Below are 26,072 nucleotides of genomic sequence, written 5' to 3' on the forward strand. Positions count from 1 at the left end.
GACTTTTAATCTGCGTTCATTTTCCTAAATGGTTCTTTTTACTGAAGCCTTAAAGTCGCCATGTTGGGGCCCATCTGGTCGGGCCGGTGTCGGCGGTGGGAGGTTTTGATCTGCGGCTTGTGTCCGCGCGCTGGCCGCAACGAGCCGTTTCATTGGGTCCAGTTAAAGCAGAGCGTGCCAGCCGCTGTCATCCGAGCCGCGGAGCCAAACCTCCCCACGTGCTCCAAGAGCAGCAGAACAAAAAACAGGCGGACCCCCCGCCGCCGGACCTCGGACAGCGAGGGTCCGCGCGGCCAGAAGGAGTCCATTATGCTCCGTGTGTGTCCCCGGCCCGGCCCCACGCTGCGCGTGTCTGTAAAAAGGCCCCGGCTCGGAACCGGCAGAGCTCTGGCACACGGTGCCCGGGACACGCCGTTAAATCCCATTAAGAGTCTGTCCGGAGAGAGCCAGTGACTGTCAGTCATCGTGAGGCCCTCCCCGCAGGAAGCCGCAGCACTTTTAATTAACTCTTAAAAAAAAACAAGATGCACACTTCCAGACTGATGAGCTTTTTAATGTGTCACAACAACAAGGCTGCAACCTGCAGAGGTTAAAAAAAGAAAAAAAAAAAAGCACGACCCTCGTGAACCAAACTTCACCTTTCAGTCCAAACTCTTGGGGAGGGCATGGGCGATGGAGTGGTTCTCCTGAACCCAATGATTTACTTAGTTCACTGTAACAAGCCCTGCAGCCTTCACTTGTGTTTATTTAAATATTTTAATGATTTGAATCTATGCAAATCTGACGCTAAAGTTTGCTTCACTCACACCAGACGATCACAAACACTGCAGGAAAAGAAAGCAAACTTTTTCTCTCTCCAGGCGTGAGAGTAAATCTGTCGTTGTGGAAATCCCGTTGGGATTGATAAAATGGTTTGAACTTGCTCAGTCCGAGGTGACAGAATTGGCCTCTTATTTTAAGGCCTCAAATCATCGTCTCCTTGTAAAAAAAAAAAAAAGAGAGAGAGAGATAGAAACAAAGAAGTTAGCCGAGGTATGAGGAAGAGAACTGAGGATCTCCTGAAGGCTTGTAAAATTTCCAGATGCATGAAATTGTCACGTTCACCTGCATAAACAATGACATGCAAGTATAAACAGAAGCTAAGACGTAACAGTTTGTAAGGAGAAGCCAAACAAGGTGATCCAAGTCAGGTTATCCCCAATAATAATAATAATAATAATAATAATTTTTAAGAAAGGCTCATATCAACATGCGCTGAAGGACCAATCAAAGAGGAAGAAGCCGTCGCATCAAAGGTTGGATTGCTCAAATGCACTCAGGGACAAACATCCGCCGGAGTTACATTCCTCAATCTCAACTCAACTCTGGAACAAACTTCCAGAAAACTGCAAAGACGCTGAAACGCTGAGTTCCTCTAAATAAAAACAAAACAAAAAAATAGCACCTGTTTAGAGCTTTGTGGCAAGCAGAACATCGATCGACATATTGGAGGCGCATTTGCTTGATGATTCTGAAGACATTTTACAAAATGCAATGTTTATCGCTCGTTTTCTGTTGGCTGCCTTATGTTTTTATTTTGTGAAGCTCTTTGAACTGCCATGCTGCTGAAATCTGTTATGCAGGTAAACCTGACTTGACTTTTGGCCCATTATTGAGCACAGGAGCAAAATAACACACATTTCTTTATATTTGGGAGAAAAAGGGAAAAGGCTTAACGACACTTTCCCCAACTGTGAAGAAAACAGGGAGAGAGAAAAAAAAATCATTGAATTGAAATATTTTTGTACCATTTCAAGACTTGAACTAAAACATTAAAGCATTTGGAGCAAATGGGTCCTCCAAATGAACAATGATATTGAGTATGCAGCTCCACGACATAAAAAAATAAATAAAATAAAAAATAAAAACAATGCCCACACAAATCCGCCACACAAAGCCGCCACTCTAATCTCCACGAAAACGTACTGGCAGAGCTGAAAAGTTTGGTGTCAGAAAGACAGTTCAGAAACCTGACTTGGATCAAGAAGTACCATCAGGAACAATGAGCAAAAAATAAATAAAAAATGATGGAAGAATATCCAAAACTCAAGAGTGACATGTTTTAAACTTCTACATTTTCAAGAAATTTTAAATGTCAGCTCTCTTTTTAGCAAATAGTTTGCTAAAACTCTATTTGCACCTTCATAAATGAACAGAACAAATCAATTTTAACATCTGCACTGCTACCATCCACATTAAACTTGATTTAAAATGACAGAACTGCAGTAACTTTGGAAATGCTGCAAATATAAAATGCTGACCTCTCTCTTTGTGACCATCATAAAATCTGCCTCATTTTAAATGAAACATGAATCACTCCTTGAGTTTACTTTAACTTGTCTTTTCTATTAGTCTTTCCATTTATACTTAAATGTAAGGTTTTTTTTAAAAAAAATTCTCCACTTTCATTTCTATTTTCTTTACTTATCCCGCTTCTGACTTAGGCTACGTCATAATTGTTTATTCAGTAACGTCAGTCAATTCAATAATTATTCACCCATTTGCCAAAATTCCACTGACATTCTTATAGTTGATAAACTATTTAAACATCAAAATGTGACAAAAATATGAAATACATTTGTAGCAACTGTTGTGAACGGTCAGGCAAAAAGAAACTCACCTATAGATGCGCACACCAAAAATATTTCAATAACAGCGCTGCACAAGTTCTGTCACTCTGATTTGAGGACAGTTTAATATTTACTCGAAACAGATTCAAGGGCTGAAATGTGCAAATAACTTTGCAGCAGATTTTATTTGAGAGTGTTTATGATTTGAATAGGCAGCAAAAGGCCCTCCAAAAACCGCGGGCATCACTGGTCCAAGTCGGACGGGATGTTTCCTCTCCTGCACCCTCCTCGGTCCACATCGCTCACTGACTCGCTTCTAATCCCTTTTTGATGAACTTGGTTAATGGACCTCCTGCAGTGGCTTTGGCTCTGTTCATTAGGCAGCACACGACCTCCTCCACGCCCCCGGATTCACACAAGCCGCGTCCCCACCCAACCCCCGTGTCTCTCGGGGTCCATAAATTCCCGTCCCAAGAGTTGGGGAAGTTTGAATTTGCGCTTCCGTTCCCCAGCGCCGTTCTGGTTCTCCTTCAGAGGAACAAGTGGAGACATGCCGCCGCGTAAGAGCCTGTTTGCGCCCTTCATCACTGCAACTGCGGAGGGCGGGGTCGGCCCCGCGGCCCCCGTGGACCTCAGCGGGGACATCCACGCCCTGCTGCAGCGGACCCGAGCGCAGGAGCAGGCCGAGGCGGCGCGCTCCAGAGACAGCCGTGACTTCCGCGAGGCGTCCCCGTGCGCCATCGTGGAGCTCCGGCTGGGCCCCGCGCTGCACTACCTGCAGCCGGACAGGTGCGCCCTGGAGCGGGCGCAGAGGCGGCGGCGCCTGGCCGCCAACGCCCGGGAGAGGAGAAGAATGCTCGGACTGAACGTGGCGTTCGACCGGCTGCGGAGCGTCATCCCGAACCTGGAGAGCGAGAAGAAGCTGTCCAAATCGGAGACTCTGCAGATGGCGCAGATTTACATCAGCACCCTGACTGAGCTGCTGCAGGACGAGACCGGGACCTGCGGGCCGTCGGAACCGAACAGAGCTGAACCTGAGGGTGAGGTTCGGAACGCGGAGAGGAGCAGATAACCGGAACGCGTGATAGAAACCGAGGGACACTAAAAGACTCACATTTTCTTTCTTTTTTTTTTTTTACTGACTAATTGTAAATAAATACTGCAATAATGTTTCTGTCTGCAGCTTTTTATATTCAGGTCATTTAAAATATTTCATATTTCTTTTTCTTCCCCTTATCATAAAAATATAGTCAAAAAAAAAAAAAACAATCCGGCAGTTACTGAAAGTAGCAATTTTTATTATTTTAAAATTATATACATGTAACCAAAGACACAAGTCCGCAAATTGGTACAAAGATCAAGTTTTCCTGCAGAAGCTCTCTCTCCATCCGTCCAAAATAAACAACACAACTGGGCGAGAAAAAAAAAAGCTTTAGAAAATGAAAAATAGAGTCCGATTCAGAAAAGTCTAGCATCTAAAATTAAATTTAACCCCGTCCCCCCCACCCCACTTTATAACCCCAGACCCACCCATTTTAACCCCCCAAACAACTTTCCCCCTACAAGAGGAAATCAATCTATGTACAGGGAGTATGTACAGAAAGCGCTTCCATTCATTCTGCAGACGTCCGGGAATAAAGCTCTGTAAACTTCTGTTTAAAGGAGTGTGAGGATTGAACTGCGTGTGTGGGTGCGTGCGTGTGATGACACGTGCCTCGAACAAATTAAGAAACCTCTGAAGAACCTGAATTTGGTATCTGAACAACAACATCGGAGCCAGTAGAAAGCTAAACTGGAAAACGTAGAACACATGTTTGAGGTGAGAGCACATGCTGCAGAGTTAAAGTGGGTAAAACTATGAATTACCAACACCGTTGGGTTTTACACAAGACTCAAAGGTGTTGGTTCCTGTGAAATGTTTATTGTTTGAGCGGTTTTGGGGCAGGGTTTTCTATCAAATGCCAAAAATGATTCTTGCTTCGGTAATGAGATTTATCCCCAACCTGATGTCCTCAGAATTGAACGAGACAATCGGCTTCTGGGTTCCAGAGCGTCCGAAACACACCATTTGAAGTCTGAGAAACCCAAAAGGAAACTAAACGGAAATTTCCACTTCGAGCTTTCAGGGACTTCAGAATACCTTGGTGTCACTATCAGCTCCTCTCAGTTTGCTCTCTGTTCAACTTCCTTCGTGTCTGCGTCCGTCTACAGCCACTTGTTAGGGATAAACAGGTGTTACATATAGAAAATGATCAGAAACATTTCATTTTGACAATGCAAACAAGAGAAAAAAAGCCTGTCTGTACTGATTGACGGAAAGGAACACGGCCCACAGTGATATTTCCAGGTGGTCCGGACTAGATTCTGTGCTTCTGACCCACAAAAGATCAATAGCTTTGATTCCTGAGCGTCTTTTCCACAGAGTCAAGAGGTGAAAAGGGAAGAGAAGCGCAAGATGAGAGGATGTCACTTTCAAAGCAAAAAGATCAATTTGGGCTTCTCTGGGTTTTTTCTTTTAAATCATCTTGTGATGTTTTGAAGCTTTCAGGACAGGAGGAAGTCGGCACAGAAAAAAACAAACCTTTGCAATCAGAGGGAAGATGGGCTGTGAGAAATTTTCAAACAGAAATTCGGAAAGGCAAAAAGGAGAAGTCGGATTGGAAATGAAACAACATCCCGAGGAACTATAAATAAAAACGAAAACAACTAAAAGCCAAACACTGCTTTAGGGTGACACTTCGGAACGGGTGGAGGAGCCAGATCATCCACTAATGACAACAGCGAACCATGAGGGAGGAGAAGGGCTGCCTTTGACTGGAGGAGGAGGCGTCTCTCAGCCGCAGAGGACAGTGTATGTGTTGGTGTGTGAGGCATAGAGTTTGTTTGTGTGTGTGTGTGTGTGTATGTGTGTCAGGCTTCTCTAGCAATGCTCCAGGTAGTCAATAATCCGGGAGATGGACTTCTGTCCTGCGGTGCCGACGTCGCACTGCAGACAGAGAGCAGAGTTTCAGCGGTTATAGGAAAAAAAAACCTTCGAAAAATCGTCAACGCTGACCTAATTCAGAAATCATTTTAATCTCTTCTAAGCTAAAAGCTAAAGAAAATCCACAATAAATTTTAACTCGTATCAGAATCATTACTGCTGTACTGCGCCTTTGCATCGTTTCACCCTAGAAATTGAGGAAAACCTTTTGTATTGTGATGTGTCTAACGACGGAGCCAGATGTGAGAAACTGTTTACGGCCGTCTGTCTCAACAGTCTCTGCTGTTCTTTCAGGCTGCAGGAGAGCGAGAGAGCCACTTTTCAAGCAGATAACAGGAAGGCTGAACATGTACGGCACTGTTAACGTGTCATCGCTTTCGACATGTCCCTCATTGATTTGGAAATGGTGGCAGGATTTTAGAAATCTCAGAGTTAAGCTGGCATCAGCTGTTAAAAATACTGACACGACAATCGCTGTACTGCTTGCCATGCTAGTTGCTAACACCCGCTGCTAAAACTAGCTTCTAATCTCAACTCCTTCGTGCTGCTGGCTTTGAAATAAGAGTAAATACAATTTTACAACGGCTCCTCCACTGTATCTCAAATATGCATAATCAATAACTGTTAAAAATAACACCAGGGGGCAATTTTTAAAACACCTGATCTGCCAATTCTGACTTTTCCCAATACCAATTTTTATGCCTTAAAAAACTAAGAAATAAATAAATTTTTGTTAGCTGATTGTTGATGCACTCCTACAGACGACTTCCTATCTCATCATCATAAAATCGACGCAAACATTGGCTGAAACTGGTGTCAATCCGTAAAAAAAAAAGTCTGTGCTATTCATCCTCGGGTAAAGGAATGTTCCGAAAGCTGCGACTCACTGTGAGGTTCATGAAGTTGAGGAACTTCTTCAGCATTTCTGTCATGATGGAGAAATCTCCTTTTGGCAGGTTTTCTCTCACAGTAGTCACATTCATCTGGTGGAAACAAACACGGAGGTAATTAATCATAGAAGCTACACGTCTGTGAGCGGGTTGTGAGGGGCAGCGCAGTGAGACTCACCGGGCTCCCCTGACACAGGCAGCCCAGCAGCAGTGCTGTGTACGAGGCCACGATGCTGTCCTCCATGTGCTTCCCCGCGTGCTGCAGAGCTACCGGGAAGAAAGCGGGATGTTTTATTCGCACAATTCGACCGAGTTCTGCCCAGAGAGCAAACCGGAGCGCCGCTCTACCTTTGTTTAGGTCCAACTGCTCGTCCTCCTCGTCGTTATTCTGCTTCGTGGCCTCCTCCTGTTTGTCTGAGGCGTTGTCGTTGGCGACCCACTGGATCTCGCCTCCGGTCTCCTGCCACTCGCCGCTCTGGTCGAGCGCCGGCTTCGGAGCCTCTTTGATGAGGTCGTCGGTCTGCGCCTCGGCCAGCACGGCGGCTCGCTCGCGCTGCAGGAACAGCTGAGGGGAAACGAGTCCAATCGTATTAAAAGATTTTTTTTTTTTGTTTTTCTTTAATTCTGATACTGGATTACATTAAGCCCATGAAAATTTGAAATGATGAGTTCAAAGCAAAATTTGGCTTTCCCAACATTAAATCTAATTTTATTGTAAATTTCTTGTCACAATAAGAATTCTGATTTATCCGTGTCTCAATAAATTCCAATTAAAGACATAAAAAAACAGCAAAAAAAAAAAACAACCAAAAAAAAAAAACAACCAAATGCTGTGCCATGCAGTCACAGTTACCAAAAAATGAAGTAATAAACAGTTTGTTGCGGTTTTTATCGTTATCTCTATAGCATCATGAAATATCAAGATGAAATTCTGAGCCCGTTTTGCCCAGCCCTACCTGTACGAGAGCTGCGATGGCGCTCAGTGGCCCGCCGCCGTTGCCACCACTGCCCAGGTCCTGATGCTGCTCGCCGAGCACGACGGTGGAGTCGCACGGCCCCTGACCCCCCTCCATCTCCATCTCCATCAGGAAGTATCTATTCCTGGCACTGTACTCCACCAGGTTGATCAGCAGCCCCAGACCCTGAAACGCACCGGAAGCGCAAAGGTCGATCGTTATTCCAGATTATGTTCAGCCGGGCGTTTTATTTCTCTGGGTCTTCCTGTCGGCTCGGGTATCGTGTGACGCGCACCAGCACTCTGACATCAAATCTCTGCTCCTGCGGAAGATACTGAGGGACTTTGAGAACGCAGTTCAGAGCGGTCGCTATCAAATCCTCCTGCTCGCCGGTTTTTGTGCTGCCCCACTCTGCATACACACGCACACACACAAAAAAAAAAATCATGAGAGCACTGGTCTCCAACTGCTTATTATGCGGTTTAAACATCTTCGCCGAGCGTTTTGGGAGCCTCACCGTTGTCGTGCGTCAGGTTGAGCAGGACTCCAATGATGGCCCTCATGCAGTTCTCCACTGCTTTCCCCACCGTGCCGCCGTCTGACTTCACCTCCCTGCTGTACCGCTGGATCATCTGCTCGCACCTCCTTAGAGCCCTGAGGCAGAAGGTTTAACACTTAATCGCAACATATCATCAACCCAGGAAATGGCGGATCGGAATCTAAACCCATGGATCGGGCACTTTCCCTTTTGCTGCGTTTTCAAGGAAAGCTTTCAAACTTTTCCAGCTCCACACTTTAGAGATAAAAAATAACTTAAATAAAATCATTTCAATGACATTGTTCAAAGTAAAAAACATAAGCCAACCCTTCTATTAATTGCACAGATCAATAAGTCGCTGACCTATTAGCAATGATAAATATTCACAATACAAACAAATCGTGTCAAGGTAAATGAGATCCCAGCTCAAATTAAATATTTTCTCGCCAAGTTTAGCAGATAGAAATCATTTTGCTAACTCTAATTGATCTAAAACAAGAAAAGTTTTGTCTGATCTAATTTCAGACAGTGACAGACAAAAAAATGTCTGTATTTTCTTTAGATTGCAGTTTTGTAATAAACTATTGAACGTTCAAAGTGTTCGATATCAAAACACTTTGAACAGCTTTAAACAGAAATCGGGCACTTTTCAAACCGTGACGACTCCCAACGGAAATTCTAAGCATTTTCAAGGATTTCTAACGCCTGAAGCGGTAGAAATGTGGCCAATGGGGTTTTAACTCCAAGACGAGTACGACTGAACTTCCTATCAGGCAAAGAGTTGAAAGTTCTAGCCTGTCAGGTGACCAACTTGGTTCACATCCAGATTCTGAACAGGACTTTAACTCTTCAACAACGTAATGAAACAGAGCCACATTCAGGGAAACCGCTGTGTGTGTGTGTGTGTGTGCGTGCGTGTCCGACTGCGGCAGCTGGGAGGGTGAAGTGGGTCAGCAGCCCGATGTAAATAACCAAATTAGATCAAATGTCAGCGGTGAATGAACAGAGCAGAAACCAGAGTCTGGACGCAAAGAAAGACAGAAGGACAGACATAAAAGGAACATCTGGATGAAATTAACTTCGGAGCTCACAGGGGGGAACGAGGGGGAATCTACAGTCACGATGCTTGGCTAACTTGGCTGAATCCTGAGCAAGATAAGAGCATGTGTGACGCTAGACGGTAACGTTAGCCCTTTCTGAGATGAGCTAGTAGTATTTGCTTACACTATGCAGTCATGGGAGCGGTCTTCATCATGTTTGGCAACAAGCCAGAGCCAAAAGGCGTTGCTGTTTTCTTCCCAACAAACCGTGTAACTAGAGTAATTCTGCTGCATGCAGATGTTAGTTTTGTCAGCATATCATATTAATATTAACAAAAATGCTCATGTTGCTGTTGGCTATTAAACCATCTGTTTGCCAGTTGGTTAAGGCGAGTAACAAATCCGTTAACACTTTGTTTGACGGTGTGCGCATAAGACACCATGACACACATAAACAAGACATAACACCTGTCATGAACATGAAGAAGTCGTTATGAATATTTACACCCGCGGTTCTGAAGTGTCATTTGGTGAAGAATGACACTTTTGATGAAAAGCTGCTTTAAAAGTTGCATTGAAGGTCAAACAAAAGTGCCAACTTTGCATGAAAGTGTCATTATTTACAAAATAATGGAAAGCTGGAACTTTTAATGGACTTTCAATGTTTCAGTGTTCAGCAGAAAGCATGATGCAGCCACCACTGTGTTTTAACATGGGGGAAGTGTGTTCAGACTGATACGTAAGGTGTGTGTTAGATATAGGTTATGAAAATTGAATTTTGGTCTCATCTGGGCAAAGCAGCGTCTTCCACAAAATGAAACATTGTCACAGACAATGTTTCTTTCCTTTTCAGAGAACATTCTCTAATGAAGTTTGTGGCCAGACAAAATGAGGCTCATCAAACAGCAGAAGGACCTGCTGTGTTCCTAACAGGGCCGTTTGGGGTTTATCAGATTAGGCCTGCAGACAGCTGAAGCCGTCGGATGCAGACGGACGAGTTTCTGCAGCGTGTTCAGCGATAGAGGGAAGCAGACGGAGACAACTCGGAGAGAAGAAAAGCAGGAAACCGGAACAAGGGAGGGAATAAAGAGCGAGGGAGTGACAGAGAGACCGAAGAAAAGAAAGAAAAAAACGAGTGAGACGGATGAAGAGAACGGAGAGCCCATGCCGTCTGGTTGTTTCGGTAGCAGACCTCGGTCACTCCCGGGGGCCTCACCCCGTAGATTTCGGGGTTAATCGAGTTAACCAGCGGACAGCTGAGGGCTCAGTCCGAAGCCTGTGTCGCACTCCCAAACAGCGGCTCTTTGTCGCTCTTTGCCTGGTCACCCAAAGGGCAGGAAAGCAGGAGGAGCCAGGAGGAAAATCAGCTGGTCAACTGATTCTTCATCTTCCTTCAAATAATGGCGGTTCTAACAACATCCCAGTCATCAGTAGTAATTTTCTTCAACACCCTGAGTTCTGTAATTCATCCAAATGAAACTGGAATGGAGGAGTTTGTCTCTTTTGGAAGGTTAATCGAACTCAACAACTTTGTGCATTACTGCCACCTTGTGGTCGTGTTACCTGTGGCGATGACAGCAGGTTGGTGATATATGTCTAAATAAATAACCTCTGTTTTTATTGTCTCTTTGCAGGTTTGTTAGTTCACTCTGTTGTAAATGGCTCCATATTTTCTTTTTAGAAAGAAAGTCTAGTAATTCTCAGTAAGAAGAAAAAAACAGAAAACTAATTTGCTCAAGAGCATTACACTTACTTATGGATTGATAACTTTTGATTCTTTATTCATTTGTTTCAGTGTTTATCTTCATAAACCAACTCAAGCTCAGTCAGATTGGATAGAGATCAGTCTGATTCCTACACATTTTTGACCAGAGGTATGAATACTTTGGCATAATAAAAGGCTGCTGTAGTTTAATGGCTCGGAATCTACAAAATTAAAACGAAACAAAACGTCTTTTATGAGACCAAACTGAAGCACAGGAAGGATAGACAATAGCCTTGAGGCTGCAACACCTGAGAACAAAACTACCGAAGAAACAAGTGAAAGAGTGACGTCATCCTCTACCCCAGCTGAGGTCAGAGGTGAAAGGTCGCTGCTGAGAGTGACAGGAGGTCACCACAAGGAAATGGAACAACAAAACCCCGATAATGATCCACTGAATGGCGAGTGACGCACACGGGACGCAGTGGCTGGGGAGGCGATACATGCTTCAAGCTTCTGACGGGCAAATCAATACATCTGGATTTATGTGGCTTCGGTCTAATCGTCAAACAACGAGGAAAAAGTTTCAGCAGTGTCCCTGCAGTCGAATCCTAAAGGGAAAGAAAATCAGCAAAAGCTCACAAGCTTACTCACTTTGCGGAGGAGACGATGAGCGACGAGTCCTTGTAGGCGATCAAGTAGCCCTGGTTCTCTGGGTTGTGAACGGACACCTGCATGAACCCACACGGTCACTTATTTCCGTTTCATTCAGAGCGTTTTTTTTTTTTGGGTGTGTGTGAATTTATGCTGACACTTTCAGAGATCACAAAGGGGAAAAGTTCTTAAAGCAGAACTTTTCAACACTTCAAGCTAGCCCTGTCTTAGCAAGTCCACTTTCCAGTACAAATATCTTAAAACAAGTTGTATCTATCTGGAAAGTTACTTTGAAGTTAGTTTTGTCTTATTTCAAATGTTCCTCAATAAACTGGGGAAAGAAAATACTGTGTGTTCTTGCAGTGCGGCTTCAGTTTTCTCCCCTGAAACACTTACGCTCTCCAGCACCCGCAGACACCTCTCCGCTCCCCACAGCGACGAAACCAGCTTCTCCTCCTGGTCCTCCTGGTCCAGGTTGTCGACACACTCCTTCACTGTGGAGATCGGGACAGCCACGGTCACGTTCAACATTCGGAGACGGCGAGCGTTTTCTGCCACCTTTCAGCCAAAACACCTTTATCCACGATGTGATCCAGTCCTCCCAGCAGCCGCAGCTCCTCTTTGAACCAGTCTCCCGCTCGCTTCGAGGTCAGAGACAGCAGCGTCTCCATGGCTAAATGACCCGTCTGTAAGGCGGCGAGAGGGAGAGGATATGCAGCGTTTTAGTTCTGCTCCGATCGAGCTGCTAAAAACAGCCTGAAATCTGTAGGTGGTGTGAAGAAGCTGTTTTAGGAGCAGCTTCTTTTCAAAGCTCAAAAACGAATAATCAAACAAAAAAGGCCTGAATATTGGAAATGCATGAGAATGAAAGACTCAGCTTCACGGCACCGTAATGTTCTGCAGGTCCAGGTGCTTGTTGTGCACGGTGTCGCACAGCTTCCTGATCTTCTCCTTAATCTTGGCCAGCTCTTTGGCACTAAACTGGACGCTGGAGTCCGGCTCCGCCACGGCCCCGTGGTCCTGGTCCAGCTCGAGGAGCCGGATCATCAGGTCCAAACAGGAACGGTCCAGGTCCATGTTCAGCCGGTCGCGGCTCAGGATGTACATCAGAGCTGCCGTGCACAGAGCCAGGTTCTGAAGGGGGTGAGGGGAGAGGAGTGGAGAGCATGAGAACCAGCAGATTCACACAATCTGGGTCAAGGCACTCGGCTCAGTTCCGGAAAACCGCATCGCTCTTCGAGTGCGATCGCTACCGGGAGCTGCGGGGCGTCGTTCAGCGTTTTGAAGACCTGAGCCACCTTCCCTCTGGCTCGGAGGTGCATCCTGAAGCTCGGCATGGCACAGCGGGTCGCCAGGCTGATCACACTGGAGAAACCAAACAACTGTGATGTTCACGACTCCCTTCAATGATACGTGCAAACACTCTAATGTAGGGCTGAAACGATTGATCAAAATAATCGTGACTGACCGATCATTGACATGATCATCAACTAAACATTTAAAAAAATAAATTATTAAGCTCCTTTTCCTGTTCATTTATTAAGTCAAAAAAAAATCCATAGATTAGCAGAATATATTTTTTTAAACTGAAGATGCATCCTTTGCTAAAAAAAAAAAAAATCAAGTCAAAGATGAACTTTTTTGCATCTTTGGCAAAAAAAGGTTTAAGAAAGTAACTTAATTTCAGTAGTTAGATGAAAAACGTGCAAAATGTGGCAATTTTGTTGTCCAAATAATCGATTAAGAATCACAAAATTAATAAAATAATCAATCACAAAAATAATCGTTAGAATCAGGTGTTCGTTTTGGTACCTAAGGCACCGAGTGTTGAGCGGCTGGCCGCTCTTCAGACCGGTGGCAAGGTACTCAAAGTCGTCCGTGAACTCCTGGTTTTCCCCAAACTCCACCACGTCGTTGAAGTGCTTCACATGCTGGACCACCGTGTAGAGCTGCAGACGCGAGAAAGGGGGGAAGAGAAGTTGAAAGCGTCTCCTGATGTTCAGTTAGAGTTTCTTGATGTGATTCAGGGAAACAAACAGAGGCGTACCTCTTTGTGTTCTTTATGACACTTGAGTGCCGTGACCGTGTCCTGGTACGGATCTGTGGGAACGGTGACGCACTTTGTAACCTTTGGAGGAGGAGGCGGCGCCTTGAAGAGCCCGTCGTCCTTCTGGGAGTCGGCTGGCTCCTTGCTGGAGCTCCCGGTCGGGACAGACGCCTGCGGGAGGGAACGGAGGAAAGTCTGCGTGAGGCGGCTGCCCGTCCAACCACAAACCTAACGTCCGGTCAGACGCTGCGTCGGTGCCGTCTGTGTTCTTACAGAAGTCGCGTGCGATCGGGAGAAGAAAGGTGGCGGCGGTTCCTCCTCGCTCTCCACGGTCCAGTGTCTGGCGTTGTACACAGCTTTGGTGGGAGACTGAAACGCAGTGCAAACAGGAAACAGGAGAACGTCAGTGAAGAAAGTTAGCTGAGAACACGGTGGAGCTATCGGCCCACCTGCAGTTTGAGGCGAAACTTCAAGCTGACACACCATCTTATGAAGACAGACGCACCAGTTTTTGTTTTTACTTCAGTTACCTCAGTTTCCTTCTCTCTTTTTTTTTTAATTCAGTGCCGGCAGACACAAACGAATACCAGGACGCTGAGCCAACAGGATAGGAGGGGAAAACATTGGTCTCCTAATGGGACTAATCTGAATTCATTATTTGCTTACATTTTATTAGGATGATTATAAAAAGTCACATAAGGCCTTGGTGTGGGTATCTGATCAATGGACGCTCTTACTGGAATAGCTTGTTGTGAAACTTTATGAAACATAAAACTAAGGCCCCGATTTAACTCACAGCTAAATGTTTAATTTCATCGCCAGCGTCAAGTGGCGCATTTGAACTCTGCTAGTTATTTCAACGGGTCTTTGGAAAAAGCATCCATTGGAAATTTCGGTGACAGATCATATAAAACAGCACATATTTAACAACTAAAAGGATACAAAAATACACCACTGACGCATTTTAGTTGGCCCATTAGTTCCGAGAAGCAGGCAAAAGGCAACTCTGAAGAGAGGTGAAGCTGCATCTCTCTCGAGGTCAACCACCCTAAGGATTCAGCTGGAGTTGTAATGGAATTGATTAAAGCATGCCTATGAGTTAGACTGGCCTAATCAAAGTCCAGACGTAATGCTGACTGAAAATCTGCAGCAGAAACTGCAGAGTGGCGTTCAAAGACATTCTCCGTCCAATCTGAGACTCTACCAGAAAAAATTCATTTCTGGTAGAGACGTAAGACATTTTCCTTCCACTTCTCAATCATGCACTACTTTTTACTGATATACTGCATAAGCTCCGAATAAAATACCCTGAAGCTAGTAGTTTTAAAAGGTTCCATTTCTTCTCTGTGCGTGCACAAAATTTGCTGAAGAGCAAAAACGTTGACAAGCTGGACTCGATCAGACGGAGAGAAGTCGAGAGCTGAAGTACAGAGTGGATGAGCAAGTGAACTGAGGAGCAAACCGATGCAAAACAAGTTGGCGAGAGTCGGCCAGCGATGATCAAACAGCACGACGCACTTAAAAACAAACACACACACACACACACCGTCCTCAGTGCCAAACCTGCGGTTGGTGGCTGCCAGGGTATTCAGGACGAAAGACAAAAGACAGACAGGGGGAAGAAAAGAGAGCAGGCCGAGTTGGCAGGAAAAAGTTTCTCCTCAGGGTTAATAACCAAGAGACAAAAGGGGAGTACGGGGATGTGCTGCGCAGAGCTGGAACATCAACACAGCAAATTAAAGCCTGCTACAGCAATCTGAATGACACACGCAGACAAGGAGCCCCCCGCCCGTCCCACCCACCTGCTGCTGAGCAGCATGGCACAGATAAAAAAGCGAGGCAGGAAGGTGGCCAAGACCCCCCTCACCCCCCTACACCCCACACCCCAGCCAAAGAAAACAGACACACGGTTCACACGTTGCCGGGGGCACGCTTCAACCGCAGAACGGCGCTCGGCTGCCAGGGGATTCCTGACGAGCCGAGGTCACGGCTCAGAAACGTTCGCGTCAGATAAACGGCGCTGATGTTGCAGGAGCCCGGTCACCGTACTGCAGGGAAGCGTCAAACGCTCTCCAGCTCACACCGCCCGAAAAAATGAAAAGAAGAGAAATCCTTCCAATTCACCCGTTAGGCCCAAATACTGACGAATCCCTACATCACTATGGAAACATCTCCCCACTGACCTTCATTTTTGCCTTACTTGAGGTCAGTATTCATAATAGGAAAGAAACAGAGGGGGGGAAAAAAAAGTTCCAAGGCCAAAACCACTGCTGACCAAACCCCAAACGGCCCGGCTCATGTTAGCCAGAAAACATGACTACGATTCTGAAGTTACTTAAAAATCAACGCAAGTAAGATTCTTACTTAAGTTGAACATTTTAATGCACCTAGTAGCTTACAGGTTTGGTAACAGATGTGCACCAGGGGTGAAGACCAACATCGTCCAGCAAACAAACCATAAATTTGAAGTTTCCCATGACAGACACAGAAAACCTAGCTACGTAGCATGCAAGGGTACATTAGGAGCTAGTTAGCGCTAGCCTTAACAGACTGAAGTCACAGAATAGAAAAGTCCTGCGATAAAAAAAAAGAAGATTAAATTGTCTTGCCATGATGAAATTTAATACCTGCGGTTAATGTATTTAAGGCCAACTTACAATGTTTTTGAGTGGATTTACAACATTTTAAGGCCTTACTTTTAAACATTTGAATTTCAGACTTGTTAAGGACGCACCAAAGCTGAAATAGCTGTGAACTGAAAAGAACCCAATGCGGTCTGCAGAGCTCATTAAGACAAACCTGACGGATTATCTAACAAGGGTCAGAGACTTCTCAAAAACACTCGTGCCGAACAACAAGACCGAACATAATTATCGCTCCGGTTCAGGCTGTTTACTTGATAAAAGCTTCAAGAGCAGATGTATAAAGAGGGTACACCCCACAGCCCTCCTCTTCATGAACCTGCCTCCTCCATCTAACACAAAGTACACAGACTCTACGCTCTGCTTGAGTGCCACTGATCTGCGTCAGCTCTAAAAGAGGCCGATCAATAACTCTGATCTGAGGCCGGCCCGTGAGGCGTGCGGCGACGGTGCCATTAGCGCGCAGGCACAGCAAAGACGGGCAGCCCGGGAGCCTAAAAAAAGAAAAAGGGCCGATCTTCCGCCACTCCTCAGCACTGCCGACAGACACCGCCACAAACCAACGCACCGGGGAGTGAGTCAGAGCAGGCGCAGGCGGAGAAACCCTCGTCCCCACTTGTACACCCATCCACTCCTCTTTGACTCCGCACAAGACTCGCGGCTTTAACAGGCTCTAATTAGACGAAGAGACCAGGTTGATTAAAAGATCAAAACACGAGCACGCAGCTGAGTTTTGGATACAATTAACATTTCCAAAACAAATGGACAAGTTCGTGAAAAAAAAGGCAATTTGGGAACATTTAATGCCTTTTGCAGGCTGTGGCGACAACAAAACAACCTCAATATCTCTTTAAAAATAAGAATCAAATGCGCAAGGTTCAATTAGTCTAATCCACGCAGGGTCAAAATTATACATTCTCCGCCCCACTGATTTTTGCTTAAATTTTTCCTACTCGCCAAGGCACAACACAGCTTTCAGAGCCGTCAATAAGTTGTAGTTCTGGGTCAATATTTGACCACCGTTTATCAGAAACGGCGCAACGCATTTAAACTGGTCGGTTTCATAGCACGGACCCAGCCACTAAGTATAGTATTCAATATATTTGTATTTGAAAGCTATTTAGGAATCTTCCAAGACTATTTCTGCTGAACACTTTAATTTTAGCATCTTCTTCAGCAGCATTTTGACTATGAAACATGACATTTCTCCCATTACTTCTTATCCTTAGATCCACTTAGTCTACAAAGATTTTAAATGACTTTGTGTTGACAGTCGTGAGGCGCGTCAGACCCTTATGTGCCTCCGTGATGTTCTGTCTGACCTTCTTATGTGCGCTGAAGATCCTCCGGTACGTGTCGGGATTCTTCTCGGTCACTTTGCTTTGAGCCGCCCTTCTGGGGCCGCTGGCCAGCACTCGGAGGCCGTCCTCAGAGAAGTCCAGAGTATCTGGAAAAAGAAAAGGAAGACATGACAGAAATTTCCAGTGAAAAAAAAATATTGAAAATAGGAGATTAAATAGTCCTGCCAAGGCAAAATTTAAGACTCATAATTAATGTATTAAGGTTAAGGTTTTAAAAAAATGACTAAGATATCTAAAGGCTTTACTATTAGATCAATTTAAGATTTTAACAGACAGCCTGTAAACAGTTCATTCACCGCTTTAGAGGTGGAAACTGGAGTTATTTTTTAGACGAAAACAAACAGCAACAAGGTTATCGCTGTTGGGAAGAAAAAGATCTTGAGCACAATGTGGGCTCTGTGTAATGTTTACATGTACACACACACACGCACTCGCACGCACACACAGACACACACACATGACCTCTGTTTGAGGCCTGGACAGGTTCCCAATTTCTACCCACCATTTTTTATACTTTTTAATCGACAAAATTACATCCAAATAAATAAATAAGTAAAACAGTTTTTCTGAAAACATGAACATAGACTCAGATTTAAATATGTACCGTGTAAGATATGGTCACACAGCTCACTTGCCTCGTTTCTGGAAGCTAAAAATGCAGCCTTGTAATAGAAATGTCTGTGTTACATTAAACAGAAGTGATTTCTGCTTCTGTTGGTTTAATTATAGCTCGGTGAATCACTCTGCACTTCTGGTCATCAAGCCAAAGGAACAGAATGTGGATACGCTGAATCTCGCTCACAGCCAGCATGCTCAGTCATATTTACATTGCTGAGACTCTGCTGAGGTGTCGTTTGTGTTCATCCATTTGGGATTGCTGACAGCTTTACTAGAGTTGTACTACAGTGAACTCGACATTAACTTTGATCGATGCAAAGTTAATGTCGAGTCATGCATTTTCTTTGGAATGTGCGCGTACCTCTTTGAGTCTTCCTCTCAGAGTTCTTCTTGCTCTCCTTCACCACCGGCTTTTCCCAGATCTGCTGACTCTCTCGGTTCTCCAGCCTCTCGAACGGATCCGGAACGTCGTCGTCGTCGTCGACCGTCGTCGCCGTGTCCTTGACGGTGACCACCGGGGTCGCCTTGAATACCGCAGTCTGCGCGACCTTCCTCCTCGGTTTGGATTCGCCGTCGTCGTCCGCGCCGTCGCTGTCGCTCATGTCGTCGAAGCCGAAGTACTGGATTTTGTAGCTGGACCTGCCGTCGCCGCTGTCGGCGCTGTTCTCCTCCAGGTTGAAGTCGGTGTCGTCGAAGCCGAACAGGTCCTCCTTCTTTGACTTGGTCTGGGTCGGCCTGGGCCTGCGCAAGAGAACGCCACGCGTACAGAACGGGGAGAGGTTTTCATCCCGTCTGTTGTTTCAACGTGAATGAGATTTTATTTCAAAGCCATCGCTAGAAATTGAAACGAGGTCTGAAACGATTAATCAAATTCTTTGCGAACAATCGTCAATCTTTTCAGAAATCAACTAATTGCTAACTGACACAAAAAAGAACATTTTGCTGAAACAATGTACTACTCACTGCAGAAACTGAGCCAAAACAGTACAAATAATATATAAATTTGCATTGAAGATTACAAAAAAAAACATTTTTTGTAAATACTATCTCAAGTGATAGTTTTAGCTTTCCAGTTTCAAATTTTGTGAAGAAAAAATATCCTAGTATGCACTTGCTGCTATAAAATTACTTTAAAAAAACAGATTAGCCCAATTGTGTCCTGATGCTAAGCCAAACGAGAAGCAATTAGCTTTTTATATGCTCATAAAAAGCATTGTTTTGGCTACAAATAGCCAAAGAAAAGACATATTGTTGGATTTTTCCAATAAAATGTTTATATTCTGTAAAAAAAAAAACAAATGTAACTATTTGTATATATTTATGTATCTAAAGTGGTTAAATTAAAAATCTGCAGAACGCATAGATTTTTTGTATCCGATTAATCGTCAAGATAATCGATTACTACAATAACTGTTACTTGTCAAACACGATTAACACATAATTTCCAGACCCTTGTCTATCTTCACCATTCCATGTCGTCTCGCTCTATCTCAGAGATTTAGTATCTTAGTCACTAAATATATGAATCTGTCATGCGAGGAAGATTGAGTTCATCCAACTTAATCCAAATGAATAAATCTTGACACAAAAACACACAGGATGTGATTTAATGAGCCCTTCTCCTGCATATAGTGATGTTTTTGAAAGTGATGATTTTAAAAGCAGACAGTTTGTTTGTGTCCTACCTTGGCTGTTGTGTGTCGGTCTTTTTCCGCTGCCACCCCAGCTCTTCCGCTTCCGTCTTACCGGCACCGCTGGCAGGCGCCGCGTCACTAATAAACTCGTCCCTGCCGCGGTCCTGGTTGGTGACGTTGCACGCCGACACGGATGAGGGCTGCAGCACTGTGTAGTCCCTCGTCCTGCCCGGGCCCCGTCCCCCGCCTGTTGTTTTGGTATGGTTGGCATCCGTGGAGGATTTGGGGAGATCGGAGCCGAAGGCGGCGGCGTCGAAGCTGCTGGAGTCCAAAGCCCTGCCCGAGCCCTGCTTGTTGGGCCTCTTGTACGTCCGACAGTTCGAGTTCCTTTCGAGCGATAACGACACGGACGTCTGGGAGGATTTGGACATCTCGGCGAGGTCGGACTCGCCGATTAGGCTGTTTCTCTCGCCGGGGTTCTGCGGCCGCGGAGGAGACGGGGGCTTCCTGTGTGCCAAGTGAAGGCCAGCCTCCGCCATTCCTGGCGAGCCCCAGGAGAGCGTGGGGGCCGGGTTTCGGGGTTCCTGGAGGGGCGATGGTGGGCGCAGACCCATGATGGCGTCCCAGGAGTCGTACGTAGATTCGGCCTGGTAGCCCGTCTTCAGGGTGGTGGTCTGGGCCAGGGGCTTTTTGTCGCTGTCCGAAGCATTTAGGTACCAGGAGTAGCTGTGCTGGTTCTGTGATGACGCCGGGTTCTGCCATGACGATCCTAAGGCAGAAAAATATGTACATCAATAAATAGGGCAAGTCTGGCAATAAAAAGGAAAAAGAAAAATCAGTTTTACACTAAAACCCTCTTCTGTGCTGTTCTTACAACAGCACAGAAACTCTAGAGTATGTCGGCTTGTATTAGATGTGCAGAAACTCACATCTTATCTTCTCAGGCATCTCCAGGTGCTAAAACATCACAGTTTCTATAAGCACCTCTGTAAAAGGGTCAAACAGCCACATCAGAAACAAACAGCAGCCGCCATCCAGGCCAAACCAACAACTCGTCTGAAAGCTGCTACATTTATTCGAAAAAAAAAAAAAAAAAACACCCGTCAGGAGCATATCCAATAAACATCCAAGTCTCTCGTTTTCTTTTTTTAGAATTTAATTTTTAAAAAATACAGTGAAGGCTAGGGTCAGATCCCTTGACAAAGAAAGCGATATACATTTGTGAACTACATCCTCCATCATGCAGGACTTTTTGTTCTTTTAAATGTTTGCTAGATTTAATTCTAGAATCAAACGTGTCAGATGTGTTCCAGCTTCTTGCATCAGACCCTGGCGGATCGGAGGTATTTGTAACTACCGTGATAATAACGTTGAGCTGGAAAAGTCACAGTCGCTCCGCATAACATAAACAGGAAATTGTATTACATGAAAACACTGAACCCTAAATGTCTCTGGTCGGAACAGAAGCCCCTTTGACCTTAAAACATCGCAGATCCATCCGGCTCTCAGATGAAGTAAATTAAAAGCTAAAAAATAAACAGAGCCACCAGAAAAGCTTCGGCACTCTCCTTTTGTTCCTTGTAATGGCCGAGCCACAGCACATTAACTGAGCTGCTAATGGATACGGTTAAAACAGCCGCCGCCATAAAGGAACAGTCGATGTTGGTCTACATACCTGAATGTTTTGTTCTCAAATTCTGAAACCAAACCCATCATCTCTACCCACCTTGTTTCTAATTGGGATGTAACTGACTGAATTGCATTTCACCTAAATGAATCAGAATACGACGACATGACTGCATTCTATTTACGGGTGCGCCGATAAATCGGAGCGGATTTTCTGAAATTTGGGGAGATCGGCCGACACTTACACGAGAAACCGATCTCATCTACCTCTGCAAATTTCTGACAACTCTGCCGCTGTCAAGTTTTGCTCTGCCGTGAGAGTGGACTGTCAGACAAGCCCCGCCCACTGGATCTGGGCTAACAAAAGACACCTCGCCTCTGCCAACTTAGCAACTTTGTCTCTTATTTAACTATTTTTTTTAAGCCCAGAAAAAAATCTAATTGGGTCGTTTGCTGAATATTGTGATGTATATCATATCGCGTATTGTATTGTGTCATGAGATTAGTGTATCGCTACAGCCTTTAATGTGAACCCTCTCGGTCTGTAATAACCTTGAGTTTAGGATTGGGTGAGATGATGATTCTGGATCATGAAGGATTAGAACATGTACATAATCTGCCAAAGCACAGAGATTGTTGCAAATATACTGTTACATCCTTGTGCTGCAAGAGTGCATCTGATTTGATGGTTAAAGTTTAAGACAAAATAAAACTGATGGGATTTCATATCTTAAGTACATCAGCTGGACTTGAAACAAGATGATTCAAATTTTGCTTTGCTCACACTTCTTTGTTTTGTCATCATAATTCTACTACCACTGTTTTTTTTTTGTTTTTTTATGAGACATTGTATAATTTTTGTTTTGTTACCTTGTGACAAACTGCATGTTTTTAGGTCCACCCCATTAAGTCGCCGGAGTTAGACACGGAGCGAACGATCGTATGCAGTGAACGGCAGGAAGGAAGTCCGAGTTCAGTCGAGATGTCAATGATGATTGCGATGGTTTATCAGTTCGTTTCATGAGCTTTCGCCCAACTCTAATCCAAACAAAAAAGAAACGCCTGCTAAAACTTGAAACCCACCCAGACTGCAGACTGTATGGGACAGACCCTCCCACACAAACAGATGACATGAGTCCCAACACTCTGAAGCCTGAAGAGGAATTCAGACTGTGCTGCTCCTCCTCCGCACCGATTCATCTGTCAGCCACATAAATGAGCAGGCTGTTCGCAATCACACACTCAATATGACCGCAGCAATCTCATTGAACACGGGCGCTTTACGAGGCTTCCATGTTCCTCTCTCTTTCTTTCCACAGGTAAATGAAAAATAAATATGAAAACCTGCTGCTTCTGAAGCCAGATGGAGTGTGTGGAGGGGAGGGGGTGTATGAGGTCACGATGCGTGGATCCCAGCCCGTGTGGGTGTGAAAGCAAAAGGGTGCCAAACGCTGCACATTAAAAATGGCATCAAGGTGCAATCAGACGGCAACCTTCAAACAGGAGCCGCCGTTAGATAGAGGATAGATCCATTACACACAGTGATATACTTTGTTTCTGATCAGGCATAAAACTAATACAGGCTTCTAAAAACATGTTTAGCAAATGTAAACTGATACAGAAAGGTTTACTGTTTTATGGATTACATAATCCCAAAAACAATGCTGACTTTACAGTTGTCCTGTAGACAATGATTGACAATGTTTCACAAGAAGGATAAACCACAAAGGGCTTCTGCTAAAGCAGCTGGCTGTTCCTGGGGAGTGGCATCCAAGCACATTTACAGAAAGTTGTCAGGAAGGAAAAAGTGTGGTGGAAAAAGCGTAAACCGTACAAGAGTTTGCGTGGACTCTACAGTCTGCAGCCCAAGCTTCGAGAGTCGTCACACGCAGATTTATCCAAGACCTGGACTCAAACTGTAGCCATCACTCAACCGGAGACTTTTATCGTATCGTTTACTGTGAGAATTTATTATGATAAAAAGTTTCATAAGTGGTGGTAAATAAAAAAAAAATTTAATTGACAGCATCATCAGAAATGTTATATTTTGACATTTAAACATAAAAAAAAAACATTAAAAAATAAGTCAACTTTTTTTTAAGTCACAATCTTAATCACAATAGTACTACAAAATATTGCAGGCGCCCGCGAGAGTTACACAACACTAAAAGCAACAACATCAGCGCTGACCACCGGTCAATTAACAACATTACATCTCGATTCAACGTTGACTCCATCTTGTTTATCCACAGCAAGAAACTAAAGATTTGTGTCACCCGCTTCAAAGCCAAGCTTCTGTATTTTAAAGATTGTTATGGATTTTTATGCTGCTACACAACGACTGCACTCAGACAGTCTCCGCGTTTGTTTACCTGTGTTTGAAGTGGTGCTGTTGAAGAACCGGGCTGTGTCCTCCATCATCTCCGGCTGACTCCCGTCGCCGCCAAACCACGGGCTCTCCGCAGTCGACAGCACAGCGGCGTGAGACGATCCCCTCTGGAAGCTGGTCCGGCTGCCCACCTCCAACGAAAAGCCCGGCCTCTCTGCCTGCGGCGGCTCGGCCGACGCCGGCTTGGAGGGCGACGACTTGCTGCCCGCCCGGGACGTCACCGGTTTGGACTCCTCGTCGCTGTCGAAGCCGAACGGATCGTCCAGGCCGTCCTCTGAGGGACGGGGCTTCTTGTAGACCTCTAGGACCGAGTCATTCCTGGGGGCTCCCGCTCGCTTGGAGCCCACCTTGGCCTTGTAGGTGGTGTCGCCCCATTTGGTACTGAGGGTGCCTCTTTTGGTGGACAGGACCTCGTCGAACTTGGATGTGCCCTCTCCTCCCTTGCGGCTGTAGGTTTTTCCAAATCTGGATGTCATTGTTGCATCTGGTTCATGTTCACTACGAATAAAAACAATAAAAATGCATGTGATTTTTGTGGACTTATACAAACAACTCTGCACCTGTCAATGTGTAGTATCATGCAGACTTATTTAAAAACGTATCACTCTGAGTTTTACGATGAGGAGTGGTGTCCAAAACGTTCTTCTTGTGTAGGCGTTTATTTGCCATATTCAGAAGAGGCCAGTTTAGCTGGAAGACTTTGTGTCCGACCGCTCCTGTGATATTCAGATACTAACCCAACTTAAATTTTTTGCACTTTACACAAGAGTTCAATGACAATTATAGCTGAAAAATTTCCAATTTAAAAAGCAGGCTAAGCTGAAGCTAGAATGTCAGGTAATATCAGAACATGTACATATTATAACAATATAACAAATTGTCCTAAACAAAGTTAGTCAGCATATACAACTCTCTCATAATGGAGGAATTACTGGCAGACATGTTTTCTCTCCACAAATATATCTTGCTTTCTATATCTGTTGTTTTTATCATTTCATTGAACATTAAATGGTCTGACCTTGGCCTCCGCTTTAGGGAAGAAGGCTTGTAAATAATCTTCGTTTTTGTACAATGAACAGATTAAAACAGTGTAAATGGCCCATACAATCCTCCCCAAAGTGATGGGGATCAACAGTTGCTTCTCTAATGTCATTTTGCTGATACCGCCTTGGTATTGATTCAGACACCTGCATCCATCCAGAACAGCAAACTGGCACAACTACTACTTTTACAGAGATACTCTGACTGGCAATAATCGATTAATCAATGGCATTTGAGCAAACGCTGCAGCTTCGAATTCCGGATAATCCAGAAATCAGCAAATGTAGGGTTAGTTTTTCTTTTGTTATTCATCTTTGTTTAATAAATATTAATAGCCTAAACACAGTCGTGTGTTTTGTGTATTATAATGTTAGATTTGGATCATTTTAGAACATTATAACAGCCTGGTGTGTTTAATATGCCGTCATACTCTTGGGTTAAAGAAGACGAGAGCTTCTTTCTGCCGTGACTGTCTGAAGTTATCTTCAACCGTTAACTACAGTTTAGCTGTTAGCTTTAGCACAAATTCAGCGGATTAGACGGAGCTAGTTCCAAGCTAACGGCTAACAATAACCATAAACCGACATTCCACCGCTCTGGAGTTCCACGCAGATCAGTTTAACGTCTTACCCCGTCACCGGTCCCTTCACTTACCCGGTGAGTTAAAGAGCCGATCGGCATCCGACGCAGAGATGAGCCCACAGGGCCGTTAGCCGCACAGACAGCAGAAGAGCCGCCGGGCCTTCTGTTTCCCTGAGTCGAGCTGTTCAGTATAAACAAGGCCGAACAGAGGCAGTTACCGGTGGATCAGAGGATCCGAGACGGCCAGGACGAGCCGGCAGGTCCAGGCCGAGGCGGAAAAAGTGGATTTATAAGCGCATTTAAAAAATTCCTCTCAGTTTATCAACCTAAATTCAGACTCGATTGTCTTCTTCAGCTTACGACGAAGGCTTCCATTGGACTCCCCCCACCGCGTCAAGATTGAACTGAAACAACAGCACGTAACCGGAAACGGACCCTGTCATGCTGTGAAAATATAACTTCGGACAAATAAAGTACCCGCTATTAGTTTACATTGGGACATTCGGGATTAAAATCAGCTTTAATAGTCTATGTTCAGTTTTGGTTTTTAAATCTATACAGCGGTTCATAAACTCGCCAGTTAAATGCTGTTCATGTACATTATAGCGACAATCATATTTTATTTTTGAAACTCAACCGGAATTTGTTTTGCTACTGCTTCCGACCTTGTTCTCATTTGTGGCTGGGATGCTGCGTTCCAGTACTTTCTCTAAACTCGGAAAATGCACATTTTAATTTCAAGAACGAGTAAAAACCATAT

General features: G+C 44.7%; 2 protein-coding genes across 3 annotated transcripts; one reads left to right on the top strand and one right to left on the bottom strand.

Moving 5' to 3' along the window:
* Positions 1-3,019: 3,019 nt before the first annotated feature.
* Positions 3,020-3,742, top strand: atoh1c (atonal bHLH transcription factor 1c). Its single transcript, XM_055043047.1, has one exon. It carries the CDS (start codon positions 3,160-3,162, stop codon positions 3,679-3,681), a length of 522 nt encoding a protein of 173 aa, XP_054899022.1. The 5' UTR covers positions 3,020-3,159; the 3' UTR covers positions 3,682-3,742.
* A 144-nt stretch (positions 3,743-3,886) lies between these two features.
* Positions 3,887-25,735, bottom strand: waplb (WAPL cohesin release factor b). 2 transcript variants are annotated; one of them, XM_055042634.1, is made up of 21 exons: positions 25,639-25,710; positions 25,385-25,493; positions 23,673-24,187; positions 19,726-20,443; positions 18,402-18,781; positions 17,384-17,508; positions 13,693-13,788; positions 13,420-13,590; positions 13,185-13,321; positions 12,626-12,737; positions 12,261-12,506; positions 11,947-12,058; positions 11,769-11,866; positions 11,373-11,449; positions 7,956-8,092; positions 7,734-7,849; positions 7,439-7,624; positions 6,831-7,047; positions 6,661-6,749; positions 6,480-6,575; positions 3,887-5,595 (listed from the first exon to the last, which is right to left on the bottom strand). In XM_055042634.1, the coding sequence occupies exons 3-21, from the start codon at positions 24,163-24,165 to the stop codon at positions 5,530-5,532; spliced, it is 3,672 nt and encodes a 1,223-aa protein (XP_054898609.1). In that variant the 5' UTR covers positions 24,166-24,187; positions 25,385-25,493; positions 25,639-25,710; the 3' UTR covers positions 3,887-5,529. The 2 variants fall into 2 exon arrangements, with proteins under 2 accessions (XP_054898609.1, XP_054898608.1); XM_055042633.1 differs by having other exon boundaries at positions 25,385-25,735.
* Between the last annotated feature and the right edge of the window lie 337 nt (positions 25,736-26,072).

This window comes from Poeciliopsis prolifica, unplaced genomic scaffold (genome assembly GCF_027474105.1).
Source record: "Poeciliopsis prolifica strain line A6 unplaced genomic scaffold, Auburn_PproV2 SCAFFOLD018, whole genome shotgun sequence".
Lineage (NCBI taxonomy): Eukaryota > Metazoa > Chordata > Actinopteri > Cyprinodontiformes > Poeciliidae > Poeciliopsis > Poeciliopsis prolifica.

Bases quoted from the DNA above. Each gene is read 5' to 3' on its own strand.
- atoh1c (XM_055043047.1), top strand. From the start codon at position 3,160: ATGCCGCCGCGTAAGAGCCTGTTTGCGCCCTTCATCACTGCAACTGCG.
- waplb (XM_055042633.1), bottom strand. From the start codon at position 24,165: ATGACATCCAGATTTGGAAAAACCTACAGCCGCAAGGGAGGAGAGGGC. The intron at 8,093-11,372 runs GTGAGTAAGCTT...CTTCTGCCTCAG, and splicing joins CTCATCGTCTCCTCCGCAAA to GGCTCTAAGGAGGTGCGAGC. The intron at 5,596-6,479 runs GTGAGTCGCAGC...CTCTGTCTGCAG, and splicing joins TCAACTTCATGAACCTCACA to TGCGACGTCGGCACCGCAGG.